General features: G+C 47.3%; 1 protein-coding gene across 5 annotated transcripts in view; it reads left to right on the top strand.

The window, feature by feature from the left end:
* The window catches only part of SMKR1 (small lysine rich protein 1), a 126,627-nt gene extending 105,964 nt beyond the window's left edge, over positions 1-20,663 (top strand). For all 5 annotated transcript variants that reach the window (XM_078656038.1, XM_078656035.1, XM_078656043.1 and 2 more), the window contains one exon: positions 19,941-20,663. In XM_078656038.1, the coding sequence (XP_078512164.1) occupies positions 19,941-20,204 (264 nt within the window). In that variant the 3' untranslated portion in view covers positions 20,205-20,663. The remainder of the gene's footprint in view (positions 1-19,940) is intronic.
* Positions 20,664-26,851: the final 6,188 nt, after the last annotated feature.

Raw genomic sequence — 26,851 nt, 5'->3', positions numbered from 1 at the left:
TCAAGGACAAGTGGACTGGGTTCTTTGAGGTGGTGGAGCACAAGAGTAAAGTCACCTATCTGGTGGACTAGCAGTATCCTAAGAACCCTTTGCGGGTCCTACACGGGAACCGCCTCAAGCCTCACTTGGAGAGGTCCGAAGTGGGCATGCTCCTAGCGACAGATGATGGAATGGAGGAGGAGACTGAGCCTCTCCCTGACCTCCTGTCTGCTAAGAAACATGATGGGTCAGTAAATGGTATAAACCTCTCCCCTGCACTAACCCTGAACAGCAGAGGTACTGCCGTCACCTGCTGGGACAGTTTGCAGCTCTGTTCTCCCTAACCACAGTTGTCACTCAGTGGTGTGTCCATGATGTGGACACTAGGGGCAGTCCTCCTGTTAAACACAAAATGTACAGGTTGACTGACAGGGTCAAAGCTAACATCAAGGAGTAAGTCTCCAAGATGTTGGCACTAGGGATGATTGAGCCCTCAAACAGCCCTTGGGCCAGCCCCTGGGTCTTGGTCACAAAGCCTGCCGCACCCGGTGCCATTCCAGAACTCCGGTTCTGTGTGGACTACTGAGGGCTCAATTTCATCACCAGGACTGACACACACCCCATCCACAGAGCTGATGAGCTCATCGATCAGTTGGGAGCTGCCAAGTACCTTTGTATGTTTGATTTAATGTCTGGGTACTGGCAGATTGCCTTAACCGATGGGGCCAAGGAAAGGTCTGCATTTTCAACCCCAGTGGGGCACTACCAGTTCCAGGTGCTGCCCTTTGGGTTGAAGAATGCCCCTGCCACCTTTCAAAGGTTGGTCAACCAGGTGTTGGCTGGACTGGAGGATTTCAGTGCCGCCTACCTGGATTACATTGCAGTGTTCAGTGTCACTTGGTAGGAACATCTGCAGCACCTCTGGGAAGTGTTGAAGGCTCTGCAGAGGGCAGGCCTCTTGATCAAGGCCAGCAAGTGCCAGATTGGGCAGGGATCAGTGGTGTACTTAGGGCAACAGGTAGGAAGCAGCCATGTGGCGACCCTACAGCCTAAGATTGACACCATCCTGGCTTCGGAGCCCCCATAAGACCCAGACAGAGATGAGAGCCTTTTTAGGTCTCACTGGGTACTATAGGAGGTTTGTAAAGGGATATGGCACCATTGTTGCCCCCTTGACTGAGCTGACTTCCAGGAAGCAGCCCAGGATAGTGAACTGGACTGACGCCTGTCAGAAAGCTTTTGATTCCATGAAATCTGCCATGCGCACGGTGCCCGTGCTCAAGGCACCCAACTTCTTAAAAGAATTTGTGGTGCAGGCTGATGCATCAGGGCATGGTGTGGGAGCTGTTCTATCACAACTAAATGATGAGAACATAGACCAACCCGTAGCCTTCATTAGAAGGAGGTTACTTCCCCAGAAACAGAGGTGGAGTGCGATCGAGCTTGAGGCTTTGGCTGAGGTCTGGGCACTGAAGAAGCTGAGGCCCTACTTGTATGGGACTCATTTCTGGGTTAAGATTAACCACAGGCCCCTCAGATGGTTGTTGCAGAAGAGGGGTTGGAACCCAAAACTTTTGAGGTGGTCCATTTCCCTACAGGGTAGTGACTTTACGATGGAACACCACCCTGGTACAGAGCATGCCAATGCTGATGGTTTGTCCAGATTTTTCCGCCTTAGTGAAGAGAACTCCCAGGAGGGTGGGTTGTTCTCCCTACTTTTCAGCTGGATGGGACACGTGTTAATTCTGGCATCCTTGGCTCGACTTTCCCCTGTCTTTTTGCCTGTGTCTCCTGTATTTTTGGTGTGTGCTGGATTTAGTTTTTGCTGGTCTAGATGCGTTGGGTGCTTTGCCACTGCTGAGCAGTGACAAAATACAAGTGCTCCCTTTGTACATTGTAAATATGGATTAGTGTCACCATGATTGGCTTGTTTGACTTACTACTAAGTCCCTAGTACAGTGCACTGTGTGTGCCCAGGGCCTGTAAGTCAAATGCTGCTAGTGGGCCTGTAGCACTGATTGTGCCACCCACACAAGCAGCCTTTCTAAGGGGTCGTAGACCTGCGCGCAGTTTCTACTTCCATTTCGACCTGGCACATGCATCCACTTGCCAGGCCCTAACCTTCCTTTTTATTACATGCGAGTCTCCCCTAAGGTAGGCCCAAGCTAACCCTATGGGCAGGGTGCAGTCTATGTGAAAGGTAGGAAAGGTAGGACATATACTGATGTTTGTGACATGTCCTGATAGTGAAATACGGTGCATTTAGTTTTTCACTATTGAAAGGCTATCTGTCCCCTAGGATAGAATGGGAAGTCCTGCCCCTTTGCTGTGTGCTGTCTGGGTTTGGCATGCACTGGCAGTTTCTACCAAGGAGAGGACAAAGACTTTGCTGTGTGCTGTGTATCCTGCGTGAAGAAGATCTCCAAGGGCTTGAAGTAGAGCTTGCCCCCTGTTCTGAAGTCTCAGGGACATTTAGGGGGAGATTTACTAAGATTTTGTGTCGTTATTTTCATCACAAAAGTGATGCAAAATGGCACAAAATATTTCTGTTTAATTTACTTTCCAGCGCTAAACTTTTATAGCATTGGAAATAAAGTAATAGTAATGCGAAGCAGCACCCAGCTCTCTCTCGTTTGTCTCACTTTCCTGCCCTTCTCTGTCCCTCCCTTGGTGCTGTGACTGCATCCCCCCTCCGACCCCACTTAATGGAACTCTGCTTTTCTCTATATAGAGATAACTCTAATCACTAGTATATGCAGTAGACCTTTGTACTCTCTACCATTCCTATGTGACTATTAGAGTATACACATTTGTATCCCTTCCCTATGTATATAGCAATAACTCTAATCACTAGTATATGCAGTAGACCTTTGTACTCTCTACCATTCCTATGTGACTATTAGAGTATACACATCTGTATCCCTTCCCTATGTATATAGCAATAACTCTAATCACTAGTATATGCAGTAGACCTTTGTACTCTCTAACACTCCTATGTGACTCTTAGAGTATATCCATCCGTAGCCCTTCCCTATGTATATAGAGATAACTCTAATCACCAGTCTCTTCTTTGTGTGACTTTACATCTTGTACATTTGCAATTTTTTCTGTTTGTATCTTTTATGTAACGCGTGTAATCCTTAGTCCTTATGTTTTGCAACTGGTTCTTATGTAAAGCGCTCTGACACCTTCGGGTAAAATTTGCGCTATATAAAATCGCATTAAATAAAATAAAAAAACTTTGCGCCATGAGGGCATGCCAAGGGTGCTGCATGGGCGTTCCCATGCAACCACCCAAGGTTTCTCACGCTAAACCCAATTTACTAAATAAGATTGGGTTTTGTGTGAGAAAACGGAGCCCTTTTATACTAGGCACAAGGATGGGGAAATGCTTTAATTTCTTTAGTTCTCTGTTATCTGTTTCACAGCACAGGAGACCCCCGTGACTGCGCACTGGACCCCAGTTATAGCAGTCTTACTATTAAAAAGAACATGGGGTACATTTTTCTTGCTAGCATTAGGGACCAGGTCAACGTTGTTGTGCATGGAACAGGTCCAAAGCAACGGGGTGGGGGGGGGGGGGCTAAATGTGCATTTTTGCTGTTGTTATTTACACAAAGCGGTAGAAAGCCTGCTTTAGGCATCTGGCCTAGGTGTAATGGCCCTGTTGAGTGGGCATAGTAGGCAGCCTGCTTTGCAGAGCTGTAGGTATCATTGGTGCTGCAGTTGCATTAGAGGCCTCGGGCATACTTGCTGTGACAGAGTTTCTTTGAGCCTTAAGGCAATGGCCCAAGAGAGGAGAAACAATGAAGCAAAGGAGACACCTTGATTTAGGCATCAGAGAGATGAGGGAGAGGGACGGTGAGAAAAATGGAGGGAGAGAGATAATGAGAGATGGGAGGGAGAGGGATGGTGTGAGTTGGGAGCCCTTGTTGTTAAGAAACGTCAGAGGCGACAGCAAACAGTACCTATCATTAGTGAAACAGGTTGCCCAGGGTCCCACTGAATCACAATTATGATTTTTTTTAACAATATAAAGTGGGCATAGGGACTCATATTCCTTGTCAGCTATAGGACAGATGGCACCCTTGGTAAAAAAATAAGAGGTTCAACATGTAGTAGCTCATTTTTTTTTCAGAAAGACACTGGGCTTCTTCCGAGATTGGAGTGATGGTCGGACATGGTGGGAAGGAGTGAAAGAAGAAGAGATAGCCTGCTTCTCGGGCTACATCCATCATTAGTGTAGCAGGTGGAGTGTATTGGGGTCCACAGCACCTCAATTATGGGCAGTAGTGTTTTTGGTCAGTTCAATTCTTATTTGATGCTGTAGCATTTTCATATTTAGTGTGGATAACGATATACAGAAAAACACACCTGAAATTATCTCATGATCCTCAGTCCCCTGTTATCATCCCCCCCTTCCACTCACCACATCTTTGCCATATAGTTTTGTCGGGAGAACCAACCTCAAAACTTTGGTTTGAAGGCCTCTGCTCCAAGACGTGCAGAAAAGGTGTCATTAAACTGCCAACTATAGAATGTTCAACAGATCTCTCACCAGTTCTTCTACTTAGAGTGATAGAAAGATACCTGGTTGCAAATCATTGGGAGCAGAGATCTCCTTATGGTAAAGTACAGGGAGCATAGTTTTTTTAATTAAACTTAAAAAAATGACTAAAAATATTTTATGGTAAATTGTATTGTAAATTCATTTTATATATTGTAAATGAAGAAAATAAAAAATTATATAACACTTTTAACGGTATATTGAATTAATTATTTTAATGTATAAAACGAATTTTAAATTATTAATTTGGATAAAGTTAATTTTAATTAAATATTTTTTTACTTAGTTACATTTACTTTTAAATTAAAAAGCGTGTTAAAATATTTTATGAGAAAATGATATATTTCATTTATATAAATTTTTCTAACATTCAATTCGTTTTATATAAAAAAAGTTAAAGTAATTTACTCTAGTTTAATATTATTTCCTATGGGATTCTGTTTTAAGTCCCCGCCTCCATTTTCTTCCTTGGGTGGGAGCTGCAGTATAAGTGGCAGGCTATCTGAGGTGCTAACTTAGTACTCTTTTTTGGCAGTATTAACTCTAAACTAAAAAATGTGGCTTCACCCCATGTTTCAGAAGGGTGGAGACATTCAAGTCTACACTTTTGAATAGCTTTACATTCGAATTTTGGGAATAGGCCAAAGTAGTAAAGTTACTCAAAAGTGTAAGCATAGTGGGCGTGGCCAAGCAGTGAGACAAGATGGCCGCGTAAGGCACAGCTCCGGGACCGGCCCCGTCCTCACATCTATCCTGCTCATAATCCGGCCAGCCTGAATGCAGCCTTGTGTGGCGGAATCGTCGCAGACATGAACCTGCTAATCCCGACTCATCTCCGACGTATGCATGCCTGCTGCTCTGAGCCCATTTCCTGCACTGGAGACCGAGCGCCCAGCCACTGCTGGGGTGGGGCCTAGCGCCAGGACCCACGCCGGGATCTACAGTGTCGCGTGTAGCTGAGAGGGAGCTCCGGTGGGTCTGGCCTTTGCTTGCCGTGGCACCGCTTTTGGAGTGCGCCACCGCTACGACGTGGAGATCGCGTCCTCTTCTTCAAGCTGGGGCCCCTCCGATTTGCTGGTGAGCGGGAGCAGCCCTGTATTGCTGTTTGTGCTGTGAGCGGGCCGCAGACCTGCATCGAATTGCTGCCTGACCCAACACGGTGAGCAGATCTTTGCATTGCGTGCCCCTTTACTCACCTTTCCCCCAAGCCGCAGACCGCATCCAGTGGCCTCAGGACAGACGCATAGCCTCCCGAAGATCCCTAGCTGGCCATATACGTCCCCTACGGTGTTGGTGCTGCCCTTGGAGAGGGAGAGACAGGACTGCTGAGTACCCCTTACTGGCGCCAAGTGAGTGGTGGGCCCCCGGTACCCGGAACGGTGAGGGCAGCGGCCTCCTGGGAACATCGGAGAGGGCGCGTGAACTTGGACTGTCCTGGGGGGGTCCCTTGTGTTGCTGGCAACCTGGCATCCAAGGCGGAGACGGATTTCCTCTTGGAGATTAGCCCTATTGAGAACTAAGTGGCCACACATGGGGGCACTCTGATTCCTTCAACACCCATCGGATCCTGGCTCAGTTTTTTGGTGGTGGTGGGGCCGCTCTGCCAGGACACGGGTGGACAGATTAGTGAAACAAGGAGGGGACTACGGTGGAGCATGTCAAGACCGTAGAGGCTCGAGGTCCGAAGGCCACGCAGTCACAAAAGAGACGCAACAATCCCGGACGCCTAGGGACTCGGCCTCAGGGGTCCAGGGTGAGCAAGAGACGGAAATCTCTTTAAAAGACGTCATGGATGCCATCACTGGCGTTAAGGCCTCCCTAGATACAGTGGCGATCGATGTCAGCCTTATCAGGGCCGACATGGGCAAACTGAATGAGAAGGTCAAGCAAGTTGAACTTACCACTGCCAATTTAGTAGGGGACATTGCACAAATTCAGGGAGAGATCCGCGACCTTCAGGACTTTCGCAAGCTCACTGACCTCAAGCTGGACAATTACGAAGGCCGCCTTAGGCACAAGAACCTGCGCATTCTTGGGGTTCCGGATAAGCGGAGGGACAGTCCATGGACCTCTTTGTTGAGGACCTCATTCTGAAATATCTGCAACCTAAGGGCCTCAGTAAGTTCTTTGTCATCGAGCGTGCCCACTGGATCCCGGGCGGCCGTCCCAAACCGGGTGCTCCCCCGCAGCCCATGTTGGAGCAGGTCTTGAGCTTCAGAGACAGAGACTTCTGATAGATACATCTGCCATGTGGATTCCTCACCTTGTGAATATCCCCCTTGCGTCTGCAACATTCAGAAATTCTTTTTGTAGCTTCGCGCCGACGTGTACTCGGACGTCACAGAGGCACGGCATCGCACGCAACTCCGCTGACGTCACCGACGCCTATAATAGGCCCACGCCGGCGTGATGACATCAGTTCCCTTTTTTCCGCGTCGTCGACGCTAACGGTTTTCTAGGGATCATCCGTAGCTTTCACTGTAACTTTGTTACTTTGCATTGTTATTGTTCCTTTATCTCCTCTTTCATCATGTCTTCGAAGAAGACAGGTTTCAAGGCCTGTGGGGAATGCGGCAAGACTATGTCCATTACGGATCCATATGAATGCTGTTTGTGGTGTCTTAGCTCCGACCACGACGTCGAAGAATGCCGATCCTGTAAGAAGATTACTCCTAAGGCCCTCCGGGAGAGAGAAGCTAAGCTTATTGTTGCGAAGCTTAAAGGAAGTAAGGAGAAGAAGAAGTCGAAATCGCGGACTCGACGCTCGAGGTCGAGATCTCACTCGAGATCGCGTTCGGATTCATCATCGGCTCATGCTTCGAGGTCTTCGAAAAAGAAGCATAGAAAAAGATCTCATGTATCCCGACCACGTTCAAAGAAAGATTCGGGTTCTAAGCCGAAGTCACAGGTGAAACTAGTCGAGAAAGAAGTAGTGTCTTCGGCTTCAGAAGAACAAGACGCCGGAGGTGAGGCGTGGCATGCGAATTTGCCTGGTTCGCCGAAGCAGACAGCGAATCCATCTCCGAATCCATCCCATTCTCCGGATCGGGAGGATGAAGGTGAGGAGGTTTTGATGGGAGAGGGAGAGGCTCCGTTACCCGAAGGTCTGTCGACTCCGGTACACCAGCCTGAAGAGGAGGTCGACGTCTTATCGACTCCACGCCCTCAACAGACGTCTGGGGGTTCATATCCAACCTTCCCGGCTCCAGGTCAGGATCCGACGCATTTTTTAAATGCGATGTATGGTATATACTCCAGGGCTATGTACCCCTCTGGGATGCCTGTTGGTCCCACGGGTCCGATGGTATTTGGTCTGGGTGTCCCTCAAACCTATGCCCCTGCGCCCTTTATGCCATTTATGCCGGCTCCGGCGCCGCATTGGCATCTTCCGACACCGGCGAGGCCTTCGACCCCGAAGCCATCGATGCCGAAGTCGACGACACCGAATCCTTCGACGCCGATTCCGTCATCTTTGATGCCGAATCCAGAACGACGTAGTGGAAGTCTTCCTCGACCGGCGTCGGGCTCGGCGCCAGCCCCGACTTCGATGGAGTCGACAGTGGATCCGACGGCTTCGAAAGTGAAGCAGAGGTCGAGGCGTGAAGCCCAGAGGCTTATGGAGGAAGAGAGTTATCGTGAAGAATATTTGGAGGAAGGTGACCTTCAAGATCCTGATGACCCTTATGAGGATCTTTCAGTGGCCAGTGTTCTTGAACTGTCCCCTGAGTGGGATTTAGTTTCTGTATCGGACGAACCCTCTAAAGATGTGGCTCCTTACCATGTGGTAATTAAAAAAGCAGCAAGTTTATTGAACATTGCTTTACCTTCTGCTGAGTTCAAGTCTAATCTACTCACGGAGGTTCTTCACTCTGCCTCATCGGTGATTGAACCACTGCTACCCTTTAATGATGCCCTTAAGGATCCTATTTTAGAGGTTTGGAAGAAACTTTTATCAGCTCCGGCTGTATCTAGAGCTGTTGCCAGAAGGTACAGGACTGCTCCGGAAGACCCAGAATTTTTATCCACTCATCCTCTGCCTGAGAGTTTGGTGGTTCAAGCTGCCTGTTCCAAATGGTCTGCAGGAGCTTTTCCTCAAGTTCCAGCTGAGAAGGAGTCAAGAAAGCAGGATCAGGCTGCTAAAAAGATTTTCTCCTCTGCTAGTATGGCACTAAAGTCCACCAATGCGACCTGCCTGATGGGTCGTTATGTTCACGCCCTTATGGATACTGTTAAACAGTTAGTACCTAAATTACCTGAGGAGGATAGAAAAGACTTCCAAGAAGTTATATCTGATACTCAAGCTGCAGCGAGACAGGTGATTCAGAGTGGATTAGATACAGCTGACTCTGTGGCAAGGATCATGGGTTCTTCTGTGGCTACGAGGAGAGCTGCATGGTTGAAGTCTAGTGAATTTTCTTCAGATGTCCAATCTACATTGTTGGATCTTCCTTTCGATGGGTCTGGCTTATTTGGCAAGAAAGCAGATGCTGCTTTAGAACGTTTTAAGGACAGCAGAGCGACAGCCAAGTCATTGGGCCTTCAGTACAGGGGCACTTTTGGAAGGCGTACTAGGGGATTTAGCAGGTCTTCCTTTCGATCCTACAAGTCTACACATCAACAACCACAGCAGCAGCAAAACACGCTGTACAGATCTTATAGGGGCAAGCAAAGAGGCCGTTCTCGAGGCTGTCAAGCCTCCTCTTCCTCTTCCTCTTCCCCTTCCCAACCCCCTGCCAACGCAGCAAAGCAGCCCTAGATCCGCCATTCCGGATCATGTGGGCCCAGTGGGAGGCCGGCTTACCCATTTCCTACGAGATTGGAATTGATAACATCGGATCTTTGGGTTCTCAATCTCGTGGGGAATGGGTATGCTCTTCCTTTTCGGGAGTTTCCCCCAAATTACCCTCCTTGCCAGTGTTATTGTTCGGAGGACCACCTGCTTCTCCTGCAGGAAGAAGTCCTGGCACTGTTTCGAAAAGGTGCGATAGAGGTGGTTCCAGAGCAGGAAAGGGGGCAGGGGTGCTACTCCCGGTATTTCCTGATCCCCAAAAAGGATGGCAGGCTTCGACCAATTCTGGATCTCAGGATCTAGAACCTTTACCTGAAACAGGAAAAGTTCAAGATGCTCACTCTTGCACAGGTTCTTCAAGCGCTGCTAGAAGAAGACTAGATGGTGTCGATCGACTTGCAGGATGCGTATTTTCATATTCCCATCTTAAAGTCGCACAGAAAGTATCTCCGTTTTACGGTTGGGTTGCAACACTACCAGTTTGCGGTCCTTCCGTTTGGTCTTACTACTGCGCCTCGAGTCTTCACCAAGGTGATGGCAGTGGTGGCAGCACATCTCAGGAGGTCGGGAATACCTGTATTCCCGTATCTGGACGACTGGCTGATCAAAGCGGAGTCGCTGGAGAAGGTGCTCCATCATCTGCAAGAGACAACTCAGTTGTTGCACAAGTTGGTTTTTCGATAAATGTACCCAAGTCTCACCTGGTGCCCTCCCAGCGCAACCTGTTCATAGGTGCGGTACTGGACACTACTGTTTGTCGTGCATTCCCTCCACCTCAAAGGATTCACGACATTCAGGAAATTATTCCTTTGTTCTACAATGGAGCGGTCGTTCCAGTCCTGGAGGTCCTTCGCCTGCTCGGTCTGATGGCTTCTTGCATTCTGTTGGTCAACCATGCACGCTGGCACATGAGGGCACTCCAGTGGTGCCTCCGCAGGCAGTGGTATCAGCACAACGGAGATCTCAGGGAGTCAGTGAGGATCTCCAGAGAAACTGCGGCGGATCTATATTGGTGGAGCGTGGAAGGCAATCTGTCACAAGGAAAGCCTTTTCAACTTCCTCCATCGGTGGCCACAGTGATAACGGATGCATCCACTCTAGGGTGGGTGCTCATCTGGGGGACCTGGAGGTCAAGGGTCTTTGGTCTCCAGAGGAAAGGTTGCTTCATATCAACCTTCTAGAGTTGCGGGCGATACGTCTGGCACTCAAGGCCTTCCTCCCTTCCCTTCGCGGTCAGTCGGTTCAAGTTCTGACGGACAACACAACCGCGATGTGGTACGTCAACAAGCAGGGAGGAGTGGGATTGCAGTGTCTCTGCAGAGAGGCTCTGCGTCTCTGGTCCTGGGTTCAGGGCCAACAGATTTGTCTGATGGCAAATCATCTGGCCGGAGTTCAGAACGTTCGTGCAGACAGTCTCAGTCGGCAGTTCTCTGCCGACCACGAGTGGAGGCTTCACCCGGAGGTTGTTCACGACATTTTTCAGTTGTGGGGGACTCCTCGGGTGGATCTGTTCGCCACTCGCGAGAATGCTCACTGCCTGTCATTCTGCAGTCTCCAGTATCCGATGCAAGGAGCCTTGGGGGACGCGTTTCAGTTGAGTTGGGGCTCGCAACTCCTTTACGCGTTTCCTCCCATACCTTTGATTCCTCGGGTTCTGAGGAAAATTCGCCAAGACCGGGCCCAAGTTATATTGATCGCCCCGGATTGGCCAAGAAGGGTGTGGTACTCAGACCTTCTCCACCTCTCCTCTCACTCGCCGCTCCGTCTCCTTCACAGGGCAGATCTCCTCTCCCAGATGGAGGGGCAGGTTCTACACCCCCACCTCCAGACCTTACACCTTCATGCCTGGAGATTAAACGGGGCAACCTGAGTTCTTTTTCTCTCCCGCCTGACGTGGTAGATCTCATCTTGTCGGCCAGGCGTGACTCCACTAAGTCCATCTATTCTTATAGGTGGTCCAAATTTGTCGCTTGGTGTGGAGAGAAATCTATTGACCCTTTGGGAGCCCATTTGTCTGATATTCTCCAGTTTGCCCTTTCTCTGGTGCAACAGGGGCTTGCTGTTGCCACAGTGAAGGGCTATCTTTCAGCGCTGTCGGCATTTCTCTGTTTGCCTGACCAGCCATCTCTTTTTAAATCTCCTGTAGTTTTAAGGTTTTTGAAGGGCCTCACAAATAAGTTCCCTCCTACTCCTTTTATTGTGCCTCAGTGGGACTTAAATCCTGTTTTGACTTTTCTGATGGGTGCTCCTTTTGAGCCTCTTCACAAATGTCCTATGAGGCTTTTGACTCTTAAGACGGTCTTCCTCGTTGCAATTACCTCGGCAAGGAGGGTAAGTGAGCTTCAAGCTCTTAGTTCCAAGCCCCCTTTCTTGTCCATTCATGCTGATCGAATGGTTCTTAGGACCAGGGCTGCTTTTCTGCCTAAGGTGGTGACTCCTTTCCACCTTGGCCAATCTGTTACCCTCCCTACCTTTTATCCTCCCCCACACCCTTCCAAGGAGGAGGAGAGATTACACCGTCTGGACCCCAAGAGGACTGTGTCTTTTTACTTGGACAGAACTAAAGACTGTCGGTTGGATGACCAGCTCTTCATTGGCTTTGCTGGCTGCAAGAAAGGAAGAGCGGTTCATAAAAGAACTTTATCAAGATGGATCGTCCTCTGTATAAAGATCTGCTACTCTTTGGCCGGTAAGGAACCTCCAGAGGGTATAAGGGCTCATTCTACTAGAGCTAAGTCGTCAACCTCTGCATTGGCTAGAGGTGTTCCGGTAGAGGACATTTGTAGGGCGGCAACTTGGTCTTCCCTCCACACTTTCGCGAAGCATTACTGCTTGGATTCCGAGGTGAGGAGGGACGGTCACTTTGCACGCTCTGTCCTCCTGTATTTCCTGGTTTAGAAGAGTGGACACCCTCCTCCGGGAGTGGGGACTGCTGTGGGACTCTATTCACAAGGTGAGGAATCCACACGGCAGATGTATCTATCAGAAAAACAAGTTACTTACATTCGGTAACGCTTTTTCTAGTAGATACAATATCTGCCTGTGGATTCCTCACTGACCCACCCGCCTCCCCGTTGTCCACTCTTCTATACCAGAGTTTCTGTTATGTATTTGCTTTATTGTCGAGGAGTTGTTCATTTCAAATGTTTTATTGCATTTGCTTCACACTGTGTGTGTTACCTTGATATTTATACTGTGTATACTGTGTATATGTCTACTGTCATTGGTCCGTGAGTACCCTGAGGCCGTGGCAGACTGGATCGAGAGCCGTGGGGCCGGGAGCCCTGCCGATTCGAACAGCGGTGAACATGAGAACAGTCAACCGGCCTGAGGTGGTGAGCCTTCAGAGGTGGATTCTGGACTATGTGTTGGGGCAGTGGGGGGTAGGGTTTGGATAGAGGGTCTCTACTTTCGTAGTATTGGGGTTTGTGGACTCTCTTGGACCTGAGACATTTGCATTTGGGTGGGTTTACATTTCTTTTCTGGGGCCGGGGTAGGGTGCACTTTAATTTCCCCCCTTTCTCTTCTCCTTTCTCTTCTCCTTTCTTACTTGAATCCTTTTCCAGGGCAGCAGGCACTCTGCAAGTTTTTCATGGGCAGTTTCAAACCCAGAGTGCAGGGCAGCGGGGTGGGGGGTTGTTGGGCGGGGGTGTTTTGTTATGTTTTTTTTAAATTCTTTTTATTAATTAAGAACACAGGAAAAATCAACAACAGGTGTCTTACTTCACGGAATGAACAACAAGTATACATACACATGGCGAGAAATAGACGGGTAAACCCCAATGTAGAAGCTGAAGCATGAAATAATACTGGAGTGTGGAAGTATAAAATACAATATGTTCAAATCCAGTCTAAATGACTTTGTTCAAAAGTCCAACACCCATAGGTAACAGGAGTATCATATTTAAACCACTTTCGAGTGGCAGAAGAATTTAGTAAGAAGAGCAGTGGACAAAACGGCGACTGCACCCAGCTCGCAGCAACTAAGAGGCCATGCATTGTAAGAACCATGTAAACATTACGACCCCCAGGGCCCGTCCGCCCACCGAGCAGGATAACCATTTAGAAAGGCACCCATTGTCAGGATATGAGTAGGATTCAAAGACATAAAAACGAAAACAAAGACAATACAATAAACCCCACCCCCCACCCTGCACCCCTGCATATGGCTATCGCCTAACCCCAACTAGCAGTCTGCCTGTCGCCCCAACTAACTAATACTAAAAGTAGTAAAATGGAGGAGGAAATCGCCATACAAGCTCCCGGACTCCCCTCCCCCCGGCCAGAAGTAAACAACCCCTACAGTACAGTCGAAAAAACCGTCAGGATACGCAGGCAAAACAAATAGGGGAAGTTACAGGCACCACCCAACCTCCCACAAGCAATAAGGTAGCAAATCCCGTGACCATTGAAGTCATGATAGCAGGTCGAAACAGTCAATCTCATCCTTGGCCCTTACGATCTTTCTTGCGAACTCCGTCTGGTAGAACCACCGCATTCTCAGGAGAATCAAAATAATTTGAAAAGAGTTCAAAAGAGTTCAGTCTGGAATGGATCCAAATTAGCAAGTCTTTGAGAACCCCAACCGCACACATACTATCCCTCACCAACCTCAGGTCGCAGTGTTGTTTCCTCCGTATACGTAGTAAGATTGCCCGGGAGGGAAAGGACAAAATTGCAAACCACAGGTCACTTCTCAAAGTCCCCAGGAATGGGGAAACAAGCGGTTCCACCTCAGATGACAGCAGTATTGGTTGTAGCGATCCATTCAAAGTTCCCAGTTCGCAAGTATGTGGCTGCGCACTGACCCCAGGCGTCAATACGTCCTTCTGCAGGTGCCTCCATCCTCCGTCTCAATGTACTCCATGGAAAACTCAGCTCGTGCCGGGCCATGCAATGGATCTGAGTCCGGTGCCACTCGCCCCGTCGCAACTGCACCAGCGATCATTTTGCAGACAATGGCGTCCACATCCGAATGTAGTGCGCCGATGGCGGCCAGAACAGTCTTCAGCGAAGGCTCACACTCCGTCAAGCCCGTCTCCGCACACTCGGTTTCGAACATGGTCTCTTCCCCGGAGACCTGGGTTTCTCCGGGGGGAACAAGCGAGAGCGGAGCGGACAGTTGCGGAGGGCAACTTAACGATTAAACTACAGCAATCTGTAATCCGCTACTGCGAGCGAGGACCCCACCCACCGAATCCCGGGGGCGGCAAACCGGGACTCCGGGAGGGGGACTCCCGCCCACAGCCTCCAACGTGTCCAGTCACCACTCGTACGATGTTAACCAGACCAAATGACCGCCATCAGTATCGGACAAGGATAACCTTCACTGCGGGGGACCGGACCCAAGTCGAGTCCCACGGCCGATGTTGTTCAACTGAAACCCGGCAGGGCCAGTACTGGAGGCCCCGGCTCACAAGCTGGACTAGGCCGGGAATTAGACCACGGTATAACTTCGTCAATCAAGCCGTTAAAATTCTCGGGATTGCACCTTTAAGCTCTGCAACTATTCATCCACACGGAGGTCGGGCGTAAAATCAGGATATGTACCAGGATCATCCAGCCGAAAACGGAGGTCGGCGGAGCCGGGAGCTCTAGCAGCCATCTTGGTTGCAAGCGTAGCTCCTCCCAATTTTGTTATGTTTTTTAACTTCTTATCGCATCAGCAAATGCTATTGCTACATTCATTGGGGGAGTGGCAACACATTCTGTAAATCTAAAATGTATACTTTGTCATGGCATCAGTTGGGGACAGTGGGGTTAAATTGTTAAGTTGGAATGTCAATTAAACGCAGCCTTGTTCTTCCATATATGCTATGCCCTCGATATCATCCTACTTCAGGAAACTCATCTAGTTGGTAACGCATGCAGGGCATTGTACAGAGGGGGTTACATATTGCTCGCCCACACGGGTTTTACCACGGGCTCCCGAGGAGCTGGCATACTGATGAAAAAGTCCTTCCCCCTTGTAGTGTAGAATACCTGGTTGGATGTCATAGGGAGGTATGTTGGAGTCTCAGGCACTTGGGAGGGCCATCCTGTCACCTTCCTCTCTATTTATGTACCCCGGGCCTCCAGGTAACCACATTCAGGGACCTGGGTGCACTATTGTTGAATATCCCGGAGGGTCTCCTGGTGTTGGGAGGAGATTTGAATTCTGTGGTCTCTGGTGGCCTAGATCGTCACCCTCCACGCAAACTCACTCGTTCACAATGCTGGCTGCCTGATTTCTTGGAATCCATGGGACTGGTGGATGGATGGAGGGCCTTTCACCCTGACACTCTTCAATACACTTTTCACTCCGAGGCACATGGGAGCCTATCTAGGATTGATTATTTTCTGGTACCCGCATCTCAAGTCATCCTTGTCCGGGAGATAAAACACCAAGCTAGAGGTATTTCTGATCACTCATCGATTTTGCTCCAGGTACCGCTTAATTATCAACAGGTGGGACGGGTGGCCCCCATCAATCCATGGTATCTTCGGGATCCTCATATCCGTTGCGAACTCCTTGCGACTATTGATAACTATTTAAATGAGAACGAAGGCTCGGTGGAATCCCCACAGAGGCTTTGGGAGGCCTTTAAGAAAGTGATTTGGGGCCAGGCCCTTTCCTTGATCTTGGGGAAGAAGGAGCAGCGAAGAGAGCTGGTGGCCCTGGAGGCAGAGGTGGAAAGATTGGAAGCAGACTTAGAATCTGATGTCACACCTGACAAGCTCCACCTTCTAAACTTAAACAACAGGACTATGGGGCACTAGCGACAGATCAGGCTAAGGCTTTGGGGAGAGCGACATAGGGGCCGTTGTACGAGGTAGGCGACAAGGCTGAGAAACTCTTGGCCTGGTTGGATAAAAGAGACTGGGCAAGTAGATTAGTACCTGAGCTTCGAGGGCCAGAGGGAGAGTCCCTAACGGATCCGCAAGCTATTGTGGACCGTTTCGCGGCCCACTTTGAGGTAGTCTACACTCCGCATCCCCTATCCCATAGATGATTCCCACCAGATGCTCACTGATATAGTCTTACCCAAACTGTCGTTGGTCGACCACGACTTCATGGAAAGTAACATATCCAATGAAGAAATAGCGGCAGAAGTACGGTCCCTCAAGTCGGGTAAAGCGTCTGGTCCTAACGGACTGCCGATTTAATTGTTCAAATTTCAGCCGGACAGATTGGCCCGTACTTAAGAGCTATGTACGAAGACTCGAGGCATTTGGGACTCCTGCCCTCAGACTAACGGACGGCCACTATTGTCACCATCCATAAGGAGGGGAAGCCCAAGACCGTTTGCGGGTCTTATTGGCCGATATCCCTGTTGAAGTCGGAGCCCAAGATCCTGGCTAAGCTACTTGCTACTCGATTTTTGACGGTGGTTGAGACCCTGGTCCACCCAGATCAATCCAATTTCATACCTCACCGCAATACCGCACTGAACCTGGGCAGGTTTCACGGGGTTTTGGGCAGGGCAGCCTCGATTCTGGAACCGGCGGCTATAGTCTCTCTAGACGCTGCCATGGCATTTGACACCATTGAATGGCCATATTCATGGGCAGTATTGGTGAAAATGGGGTTTGGTCCGAAATACATGCAATGGGTGCAGTTATTGTACTCCCGACCCATGGCCCAGGTGGTGGTTAACAACAGGAAGTTGGCTGCCTTTAAGTAGGGGGACTCGCCAGGGTTGCCCCCTGTCCCCTCTCCTATTCACCCTGGCGCTTGAGCCACTGGCAGCTTGGATACGTAAGGATCTGATGGTAAGGGACATGCGCTGGTCTCCGGACTGGGAAGACCGTATTTCACTTTACGCTGATGACATCCTTCTGTACTTAACCTCTCGAGGAGGTCTTTCATAGTGGTTTTAGATATCCTTACGATCTTTGGACGATACTCCGGCTACTCCATAAACTGGAGCAAATCCCTCCTGTTCGTGGTAGCGGGTGAGCCGCCGATTCCGCCGCGTGGGTGTCCTATTCAAACATGTACCGAAGGATTTAAATACTTAGGTATTTTCCTTTCTCTGGATCCCTCTCTTCGCTATTCTCGCAACCTCCAGCCTCCTCTGCTTCGGCTGCCTAAAGACATTGATAGATGGAAATTGCTCCCCCTTTCCTTGCTAGGGAAGGCTGCCCTCTTTAAGATGATGTCTTTACCCCCAGAACTCCACGGACCCGATACCCGCGTCATACTTCAGGGAGATCGAGAGCCTTCAAAGGGATCTATTGTGGAATGGCAAGCCCCGCATTGCTCTCAGCAAGCTTTCCCTGAACTGGTATGCTGGAGGCATCAGCCTCCCCGATATTAAACTGTACTATTCGGCGTCTCATCTGTCCTCCATTAATCACTGCAATCCATTAAACATATGCCCAACCTTGCGACCCAGGTTATAACATTGATAGGTGGATCCTCTCTGGAGGGACCTTCTGTAGAGCCCTATACTTTAGGCCCCGGTGCTATACGCTTATGGCCCCCACTAAACATGCAGTGCACGTCTGGCATGCGGCCACCAAACGCCTTGGTCGGGACGCAAGCTGACGCTCGCAACACCACTATGGGATTCTGAGCAACTGTGTAATCTGTGGAGAAGTAAGGTATTCGACAAATGGGATCTCATAGGTATTACACAAATAGGCGATCTGTGGGAAAATCAGACATTACGTTTTTTTGCCACACTGGCACCAACAGTACAAATTGGCCGAGTCAGAGCACTTCTGGTACTGGCAGGTTCGACACGCACTTCGCACACACTTACAACCCGGGTCCACGCTGCCAGAATCATCCCCACTGGAGGATAGAATACTAGATGGTCATCTCCCTGACAGCACCATCTCACTGATACATAAAAAACTGGTCAACAACATCTCGGATCCTCTCCGGGCCCTCCGAGAGCAGTGGACCGGAGATGGCATAGAGATGGATGATGAGGAGTGGCAGGAAGCTATCTCCTCTCCACAGGGTCTATGTAACGGGGCCTCAATTGGTACGAATGGGAAGGGCAGACGGGGGCACTTGTAGACGGGGATGCGGCCAGCTGGGAACCTTTTTCCACATAGTCTGGGAATGTGAACTGATCCAACCCTATTAACGCGACATCCATGACATTAATAATACTGTTTTGTCCGTGCAGCTCCGTGTGAAGGCCCGTAGGTGTCTTTTAAACATCTGGGAACCAATCGATTTAAATGTTTTCTTGACACAATGGGTTACGTTGGGACTAATGCTAGCCAAGAGAAATATTGCCCATCGATGGGGGGCGACGCTCCCACCTACAGTTCAAGATTGGGAAAAAGACTTGGATTGGGCAATGTTCAGAGAAAAAACTGTGTATGTGTCCCCTGGATGTCCCAAAAAATGGTCTCGTGTATGGGGCTTGTGGAACTCCTATCGAGGAGAAATATGTCAGCCTCCTTTGACTCCTACTATCAACGATCGCCCCTCACCCTAGACATTCCACCCTATATAAATGTATCCTGTGACTTACCTACTGTACCGACGATGCCTACTGTATTACTCCCTCTGAAATGTCATTGTATTGCTGATATCTGTTTCTTCTTAATAAAAAATGTTTTACAAAAAAAAAAGTGTAAGCATACATTTACTAATATTAAATCTACACACCCCAATATCTATGAAACTTTACTCTGGATGTGACCTTTAAGGAGTACAAAGTAATTACTTTGGTCCCATTCAGCTAATAGCAATGTTGCTAATAGAACAGCGCCTAGAAGGTCAACCAATAGGTGATATACAGGACTAAGGGGATCCCAAGAGCACAATTGCAATACTAAAGACACAGAAATCACTGGTTATGTCACTTTGATGTGAATTTTCACAAGCCCCATCATCCTAATTGTAAAATTGCTTGATTAGTCAAACCGGAAGTGCGATTGTGAATAAGAGGGCCTTTTTCTGGACACCACTTTTTATTGGCTTGTTAGTCTCCTCTTTTGATAGGGCTGTGTAGTTTCAAGAATAAACATTGTTACAATTACATTTCAGCCATTGTGCATGGACATACTGTAGGGAATTTGTTAATGTTATACATTATCATTAATGTGTACTTTAATATGACACCAATCCCTTTGCATGAGGAATGGGTAGACCCAAGACACTTCGCAGTTGCCAACTTGTCACCCCCTTATTCAGCTTGAATGTTCTGTTGGACGAAGTGCTGGAAACCGGTGTGGCGCCAGGGATGTATCGCAGAAGATGTCTACACCTTTAAGAAGCAGCTGCCAGCCCCTAAGTTGCAGGGAATAACAAACTGAGCTCTAAATATGAAAGCTCAGTTTAAGAGTGCCGGTATTAACCAGCAGTAATTGTTCCTATTTAATTGCTGCTTCCATTTATGCCTTATATTTAAAAGGGTCCTGTTTTTTGTGTCACAGCAAAAACATCAAAGTATGCCGTGTGCAATATGGTCTGATTGATATTTATTTTCCTCTTAGAGAAAGCCACTGTTCCTACACAATTAAATCAGATTGGAACTCAAGAGATCTAGTTTATTTGCAAGCCTACAGACTCCTAAATGTCTTATGTTGTAACTGACAGGACTTTAAATGGTTTTGTCTTCAAGTTACTGATTTTAATTCTGTCACTTTGTTTTGCAGCCAGTGAAAGGTCCCAAAAGATCGAGCAAATCCCGCAGCAACAGTAAGGGGAAAGGGAAAGGAAAAGGAAAAGGCAAAGGCAAAGGCAAGAAGTCCAAGAAGACCAAAGCCCCAGCAGCAGAAGTGGATATCCTCAGTCCAGCTGCCATGCTGAACGCCTATTACATTTCGCATAATGCAGCAGACTGCTTAAAATTTCGAGGCTTCGGCTGGCCAGGGGCACCCAAAAAGAAAGGAAAGGGAAAGAAGGGAAAGAAGAAATAGTGTGGATTGGTCATGACACAGTGGGGCCAAGGATTGAACCAAAAATCAAAACCGGTGGTGCCAATGTTGGAAGGGCCTTGCTGTGCCTAGTGTAGAGCATTTTACAGATCAGTGTTTGTCTAATAATGAAATGAATGACTTGGAGACAACAGGGACTGGTAGTGCCAAGTGAAATAGCCATGTCCAGTACAGTAAAATGTTTGTTCATTGAATCCTAGCATTTAATTAATTGAGGCCGCAGCAATACAGTTTTCTTTGGAGTATTAAATTCTATTGAATTGACTGTTCTCAGCAAAAGATGCTGCCTTTTGCTTCTCTGCACTCGGTGCTAGCGTAGCTTTGCCTACACCCTGCCACAATCTACGAAGTTGGATGTTGTTAGACCTCTGATGTCTTTACATATTCTCCAATTTATGTCTGCTAGGACACAATAAAAGGCCCGCCTACCCATTTCGAAAAGTGTTTTCTTTTTTCTTTATGAGTTGTACTATGTGGCTGGGGGTATATTCCTGCAATGTTTGACTTGATTGTCATGTACCCTCTTTTCTTGCCCCAAGAGAGTGAGGTGTGTCAATTATAGATTTCTTTTGGCTGCAAGTTTTTTTATTGTTCAGTTTTCCTCTGTCAATGCTGTTACTCAGAACCTATACTTCGTCGCACACATCTGCGTGAACACTCATCAGCACCCAAGTGATTAGATGAAGGCTTGGTAACCTACAGTAATATACCTTAGAAAGGCATTTGGCCATCAGTGGTGAATGACAACCTGTAAATATTTCAATGTTCCAACATTTGTTGAAGAACAGATGTTGGAAAATTAAAAGACTGTAATTTTAGAAAGTCCAAAGTCTTTGAATCTATGTCACTGCAACTTTTAATTAGATCAGAGTGCACATGTCTGATGCAGAGCGTTTGCTGTTCCTCTGGTCAGTAGGGGACACGTCTCAGTATTTGAATGATCGAACATCTCTTCTCAGCTAAGAACACGGGTGCGCAGTGAGACAAACACTGACATTGGCCCGAGGAGGCGACCTTACTATTCAACACGTGTTGTATGAGGAATTTGTATTGGATGAACTATGATATTTAGGATAAGAAAACCACATCATTAAATGAACTTTTTATATTTAGATGATCTTCGCTGTTCCACAATCGCATCTGAGAAAATCATATTAGATGAACCTCTTTAGTTTGGTTTTGCAACTCAAAAAAAAGTAGTACAGGCTAACAAGACATCTGGTTAGTATTTGATAAATTAAATCAAATAGATTATTTTTAGATATTCATGTTGATACCTCCTCAGGGTTTTAACTTTCGTACCCTGCTGACACAGCTGGGAGAGAAACTTTATAGTGATGAGTCATATATTCTTTTCCACTTAGCTCAGTGGATATTTATGTAGTACTTAATAAGACTGTTCAAGGATGTGGTGCTTCCAATTTCCAGCTGAACCACCAATTCAACTGATGTAGTAATTTAACTGAGATTACACAGATCAGTCCCAGACGAACATTGTCTTGGTTTGGCGTAAACCTTATTTATTTTAATAGGAAATGTCATAGGCAGTAATCCCAAAGAGGTGCCAGTTCATCAATACGAAGGATATGCAGAGAAAGCCTGTTTTTTCTTCTTGAGTCGTGTAGTGCCACAAAAGGGCCCGGTCTTGTCGTTTCAGACTCTTGGCCTTGGGAGAATACAAAAATAAGACAACAATTCTATAGCCATGGCTCTGGGGACGAGTTATGGCTGGGAAGACCTCAGCGCTCTTCTCCCTTGGTCGCTCCTGTGACTCCGCTGCCTTTTCCCTTTCTTGCGGCCAACATCTGTATCAGTCCTGGGCTCACTAAAGGGGTGCTTCCCCGCCCGCGTTCGTCATAGCTTCCTTCTCGCTGGCAGCTTCCGGCCTCCCTTTCTCAAGTCATGCCACGCCTCTATAATCCTCTTGCATCTCTTTCCGATGGCTAGTCATATTTAACGAAGGGCACGTTGCCTTCGGCCTGCTATGGCCCGTTATCGTTAGCGATATTGAAATTCTCCTTGCAGAACTTGGATCCTGTTACAGTATACCCTGTCCGCTTGGGCCACTGAGAGTCCGCATCTCGGGAAAGAAAAACCACATGGGGTAGCAATTACCCCGCTTAGTTTTGCATCTGAAACAAAAAAAGTGTTGGAGAGCTAAACACCATTTCATCACTCTAGGGTTTGAGTCTTTGTGCCTGGCCAACCAAACCAAAGGGGCATGATAAGTGAACAAGAGAAACCGGCATCCCAACAAATAGTATTGCAACGCCTCCATGGCCCACTGTACTGACAAGCACTCTTTCTCGATTGTGGCATAGTGGAGTTCTCTGGAGAGGATCTTCCTACTCATAAACACAACACAATGCAAATGGTCATGGACAGGGCACAATTAAAAAAAAAAGAAGTGGGGGTACTAACCTAGTCAACCAGTATGCAAGTAACATCATGGCGCATGACATCAAGGTGCATGACATCACGGCGCGTGCTATCGCACCTGGTATCAAGGAATTGACATCACAGGAAGTGGCATCACAAGAAGTGACATCAGAGCTTAAGCCCTCACATATATGTTTAAAAGGTCTATCATGAGTACATTTGAGCACATTTCGAGTATACATGCAAACCCATCTGATTTAGACAGAAGATCCACACTTTTGTAACCTACACAAAAAACGATGTTGACTTTTGTCAGCATAAAGCTTTCTCTACCCAAGGATTGAACAAACTAACTCTACCGCCAGCCTACTCGACCAGGTATAATATTCCATACGGTGCATATTTGCATGTAGATGTGATTGCTTTAACTGCCTGCGCTCCCCAGAAGTGAGACCACTCTCCTATATGAAGTATTCTTACTCAGCGTTACACACCTGCACTCATTTTAGGAGATTGGGGCTCATTTTCACCTACAAACCATGACCTAAAGCAAGAGAGAAAGACAGAAAGGGAAGAAAGAAGAGAGATAAGAAAATAATGATGACGTCAGAAAAGGGAATGAAAAATCAACCTGCAAGAATAAGCAATTTTAGGGGAGTGAAAGAAAAAAGCTATGGCAACCTTGGCATTCAGCAATAGGACCCTAAGAAAAAGTTTGGAACTCTGCATTTATATTTTTACAAATTACACACTGACCCCTAAAATGTCACCTTCACATTTAGCAGCAGACATCTCTCATGTACTTATTGTTGGCATAACTATATCTGAACCACCCTCACATTTACTAGCGCAACCTGACAGCTCACCCTGGAATCAGCACTACCAGAATGTCCACACAAAGAATGGATCATACATTTCAAAGAGGATCAGTCCCACATCAACATAAAGTGTAAGCTGCACAGTATCCAAAGATGATATGGAAATGGCGACAAAGGTAACTCACAAGACAAAGACACACGCAATTCCAGTTGCAACTAGCACTTTCAAGAAAATATTGGCCTTCCAGAGGAAATATTACTGGTTTACATAGAAGAACTACCCAAGTGGGGAGATGTAGGAACAGAGAGCAATACCACAAACTATTGCCAGCAATCAAAATGTACACTAGACTTTGCTCGCTGATAAGACCACTGCATATTCTAGACATCTTACACTGCCAACATGGTGCACCAGACCTACCCGTTTCAGTAACACTGACCTTTGGGCTTACCAGTTCACTGTAACCTCATCCTGAAAGAGCGAGCCCAAGGTAAGCACACATGATCTTTCCTTTCATAGATATCATTACTCTGAATTACATCAGTTTCCCAGACTTAAGAGCATCAAAACAACAAAGCTAACCTGTGTTATTGTGTGTTAATACAGTACAGTTCAGACTTTGCAACATAGCTGCAGTAGGTGGTTGTGAGAAGGGCAAAAAAACAAAGCCACCCATACCTCGGAAATGGTAACCACTTATTACAATTTAACATAGCCATATACAGTACTATTGAATTTCTAGAGTTACAAAAATGCCACTTGCCTTCCTTTCAAGGAAAGCAGCTCTTCAACAATTGGTGATTGGAACTGGTAAATAAAGTACACAAATTAAAATGTTTGGAAATCATTTTCTGTTGTGGTGTGACAAATTGAGATACTTCCGCATACATCTGAAATATTTGGGTCATGGAGGAGCAAGCAGGATTATGCAAAGCAGTCCTTATTTGAAGTGAAAAGTGCACAGTTGCAGCATTTGCCCGCCACCCACCCTTCAACCTAATTTGAAAAGAATTAAAGACAAAGGGCCAGATGTAGGTCGCCAAATACCGGTCGGTAACGGACGATTTCGGCCGTTACCGACCGGTATTTGGCTTTTGAGATGTAGGTGGGCCTGAATTTACAGAATCGGTATATTTACCGATTCGGTAAATTTACCACTTCGGTATTTTACCGAATCGGTAAATATACCGATTCTGTAAATCCATATGTAGGTGACACTCCTAAGAGTGCCACAGGCCCTTAAGAGTCGGTATTTTACCACCCAATCCTATTGGGTGGTAAAATACCGAATTCAGGTGTGCATGGCACACATGCCTGTACTTGGGGTGCTAGAGGGTGTCAAAGTGACACCCCCTGCACCCTTGCAGGATTCGGTATTTACCGAATCTGTAAATACCGAATCGATATTTCACATTGATTCCTATGGGCTTCAAGGCCCATAGGAATCAATGTGAAATACCAAATCGGTATTTACAGATTCGGTAAATACCGACTCTTACAGATTCGGTAATTTTTTACCTACATCTGCCTCCTTCCTATTTACCGACTCTTAAATACCGATTCGATATGAGTCGGTATTTAAGAGTCGGTAAATAGGAATTACCTACATCTGGCCCAAAGCATTAACCTTTAATGTAAAACAGCAGAAATAAAGATATGTCCATTTAATGGCAGAAAATCTGAGATCAACCCCAGCTTCACAAAATGCTGTGATCCAAGGCAAATCTCTCATATGTTTGATTTAATAGGCTGTAATGTTGCACCATATATAATAAGAGTCTAGGATGCGGGGAAAGAAGGAACCAAATAAGTTCACAGCCAGGAAGAGATGTTGGATGAAAGTATGACTACATGGGTCGTGTGTATGGCATGTACGAGTATGGTGAATGGAAGTTTCACAACTAAATGCAAACAAATAGGATACTAACGGGTTCCTTGTGAGGTTCTGATGAAAGCCAACTAGCCCTGTGAAGTATTGGTGTGATGGCTGAAACATGTTGACCCAGGGTTACAGAGGATACTACTTTCCTTAGTGCATCCCCACCTATTTGTAACTCCACCAGGGTGCCCTTTGAAACTAAAATTAACCCCCAGGACATCCTAGACTATTTTAAATCTAGTATCCCACCCATTAACCAAAGAGCTTCCTTGGCAACCAAGGTTGAGCCCATCCAGATACATTAGGTATTTGGACGAGGACTCTAAGATGAAGCATGCCACTTGTAATTGCAGTAGGTGGGTGCCCTTTCAATACCATAGGGTGATCCCCTTGGGCTGGCATGGAGAGATAGGCTAAGCATGGTAGGGGTTCATTCCTGTTGTTTTTCAATGGTTAAGTGTTTGGGAAGGTGAGCGAACCCTGTATCACTTCTCACTCACTCCTTCTTGGAATATAATATTGAGAATGTACGCCACATATATAATGCATTTGCCACTACTTTCATGTGGCTGCTACCTGCTAGCCACACTCTAACCTGATGCACCAAGAATGAAAGACAAAACATTGACATCTGATGTGAAATAGGAGAAATAAAAAGATGTCTATTTAGTGGCTGAATTGCACAAAGTAAATGCAGAAAACCTGTGTGCTGCCCATGACCTCCGTATGCCTGGTGGAGATCGCAGTGATGACCGAGGGCTGTCGTCCTGGTGCATTGCTCTGTCGAGAAGAGGGCCGTTGCACTGTGCAATGCTTTGACCTGTAGGGGAGACGTATTCCTGTTTGCATTGTCACAAACTCAGTATGCCAGGAGGGCCCCGGTGAAGTGAGAGGGCTGTCCCCCTGGAGCAGCGTGCAGCTTTAAGGAGAAGCAAGCCATTACTTGTGGAGGAAGTGCAATGATTCAACTACCCAACCATTGAAAGAGGACCCAAGATCTGCCACCGAATTCAGGGAGGCTCATCACATTGACTGCGAAATGTGTGAACGCCTGCCTCCTCCAATATAACATCCAGTTTTCTGCTCACCACCGGGCCACAGACGTGTGACAGGGCATTCCGACCCTCCACTCCAGCGTGTAAGACTGAATACTGGGCCACCAATACTGGGCTTGCTCTGACTGGCAGACTACAGTGCGGAAGTCACTTTGACTTTCTCAAAGCTATCATGGAACTTCTAAGACTTGAACTCACTAGCGGGGCCTAGAAGGAATGCCCCTCCACATAAATAGGGAATAACTGGATCCTTTTACAGGGAAGTGGAACTCGAGAGCTGACCCAAGGAAGGCTATTGTGCCTGCCTTTAGAAAACTGCGTATATTATTTGCACACTAAATAAATGGGTGTATGTACGGGAACGCCAATGCACCACCCCTGTAAAACCTACCAGATGCACGGTAACACAAGTCAGCGCAAAGGCATGCCCTGCGTATTTATTTTGTTTTCCCCCAAAGCCATACAAAAACTATCCTATGAGGCTTTTCCCTCATTGT

Source organism: Lissotriton helveticus, chromosome 1_1 (assembly GCF_964261635.1).
Source record: "Lissotriton helveticus chromosome 1_1, aLisHel1.1, whole genome shotgun sequence".
Taxonomy (NCBI): Eukaryota; Metazoa; Chordata; class Amphibia; order Caudata; family Salamandridae; genus Lissotriton; species Lissotriton helveticus.
This window is presented reverse-complemented; position numbering and strand designations above follow the sequence as displayed.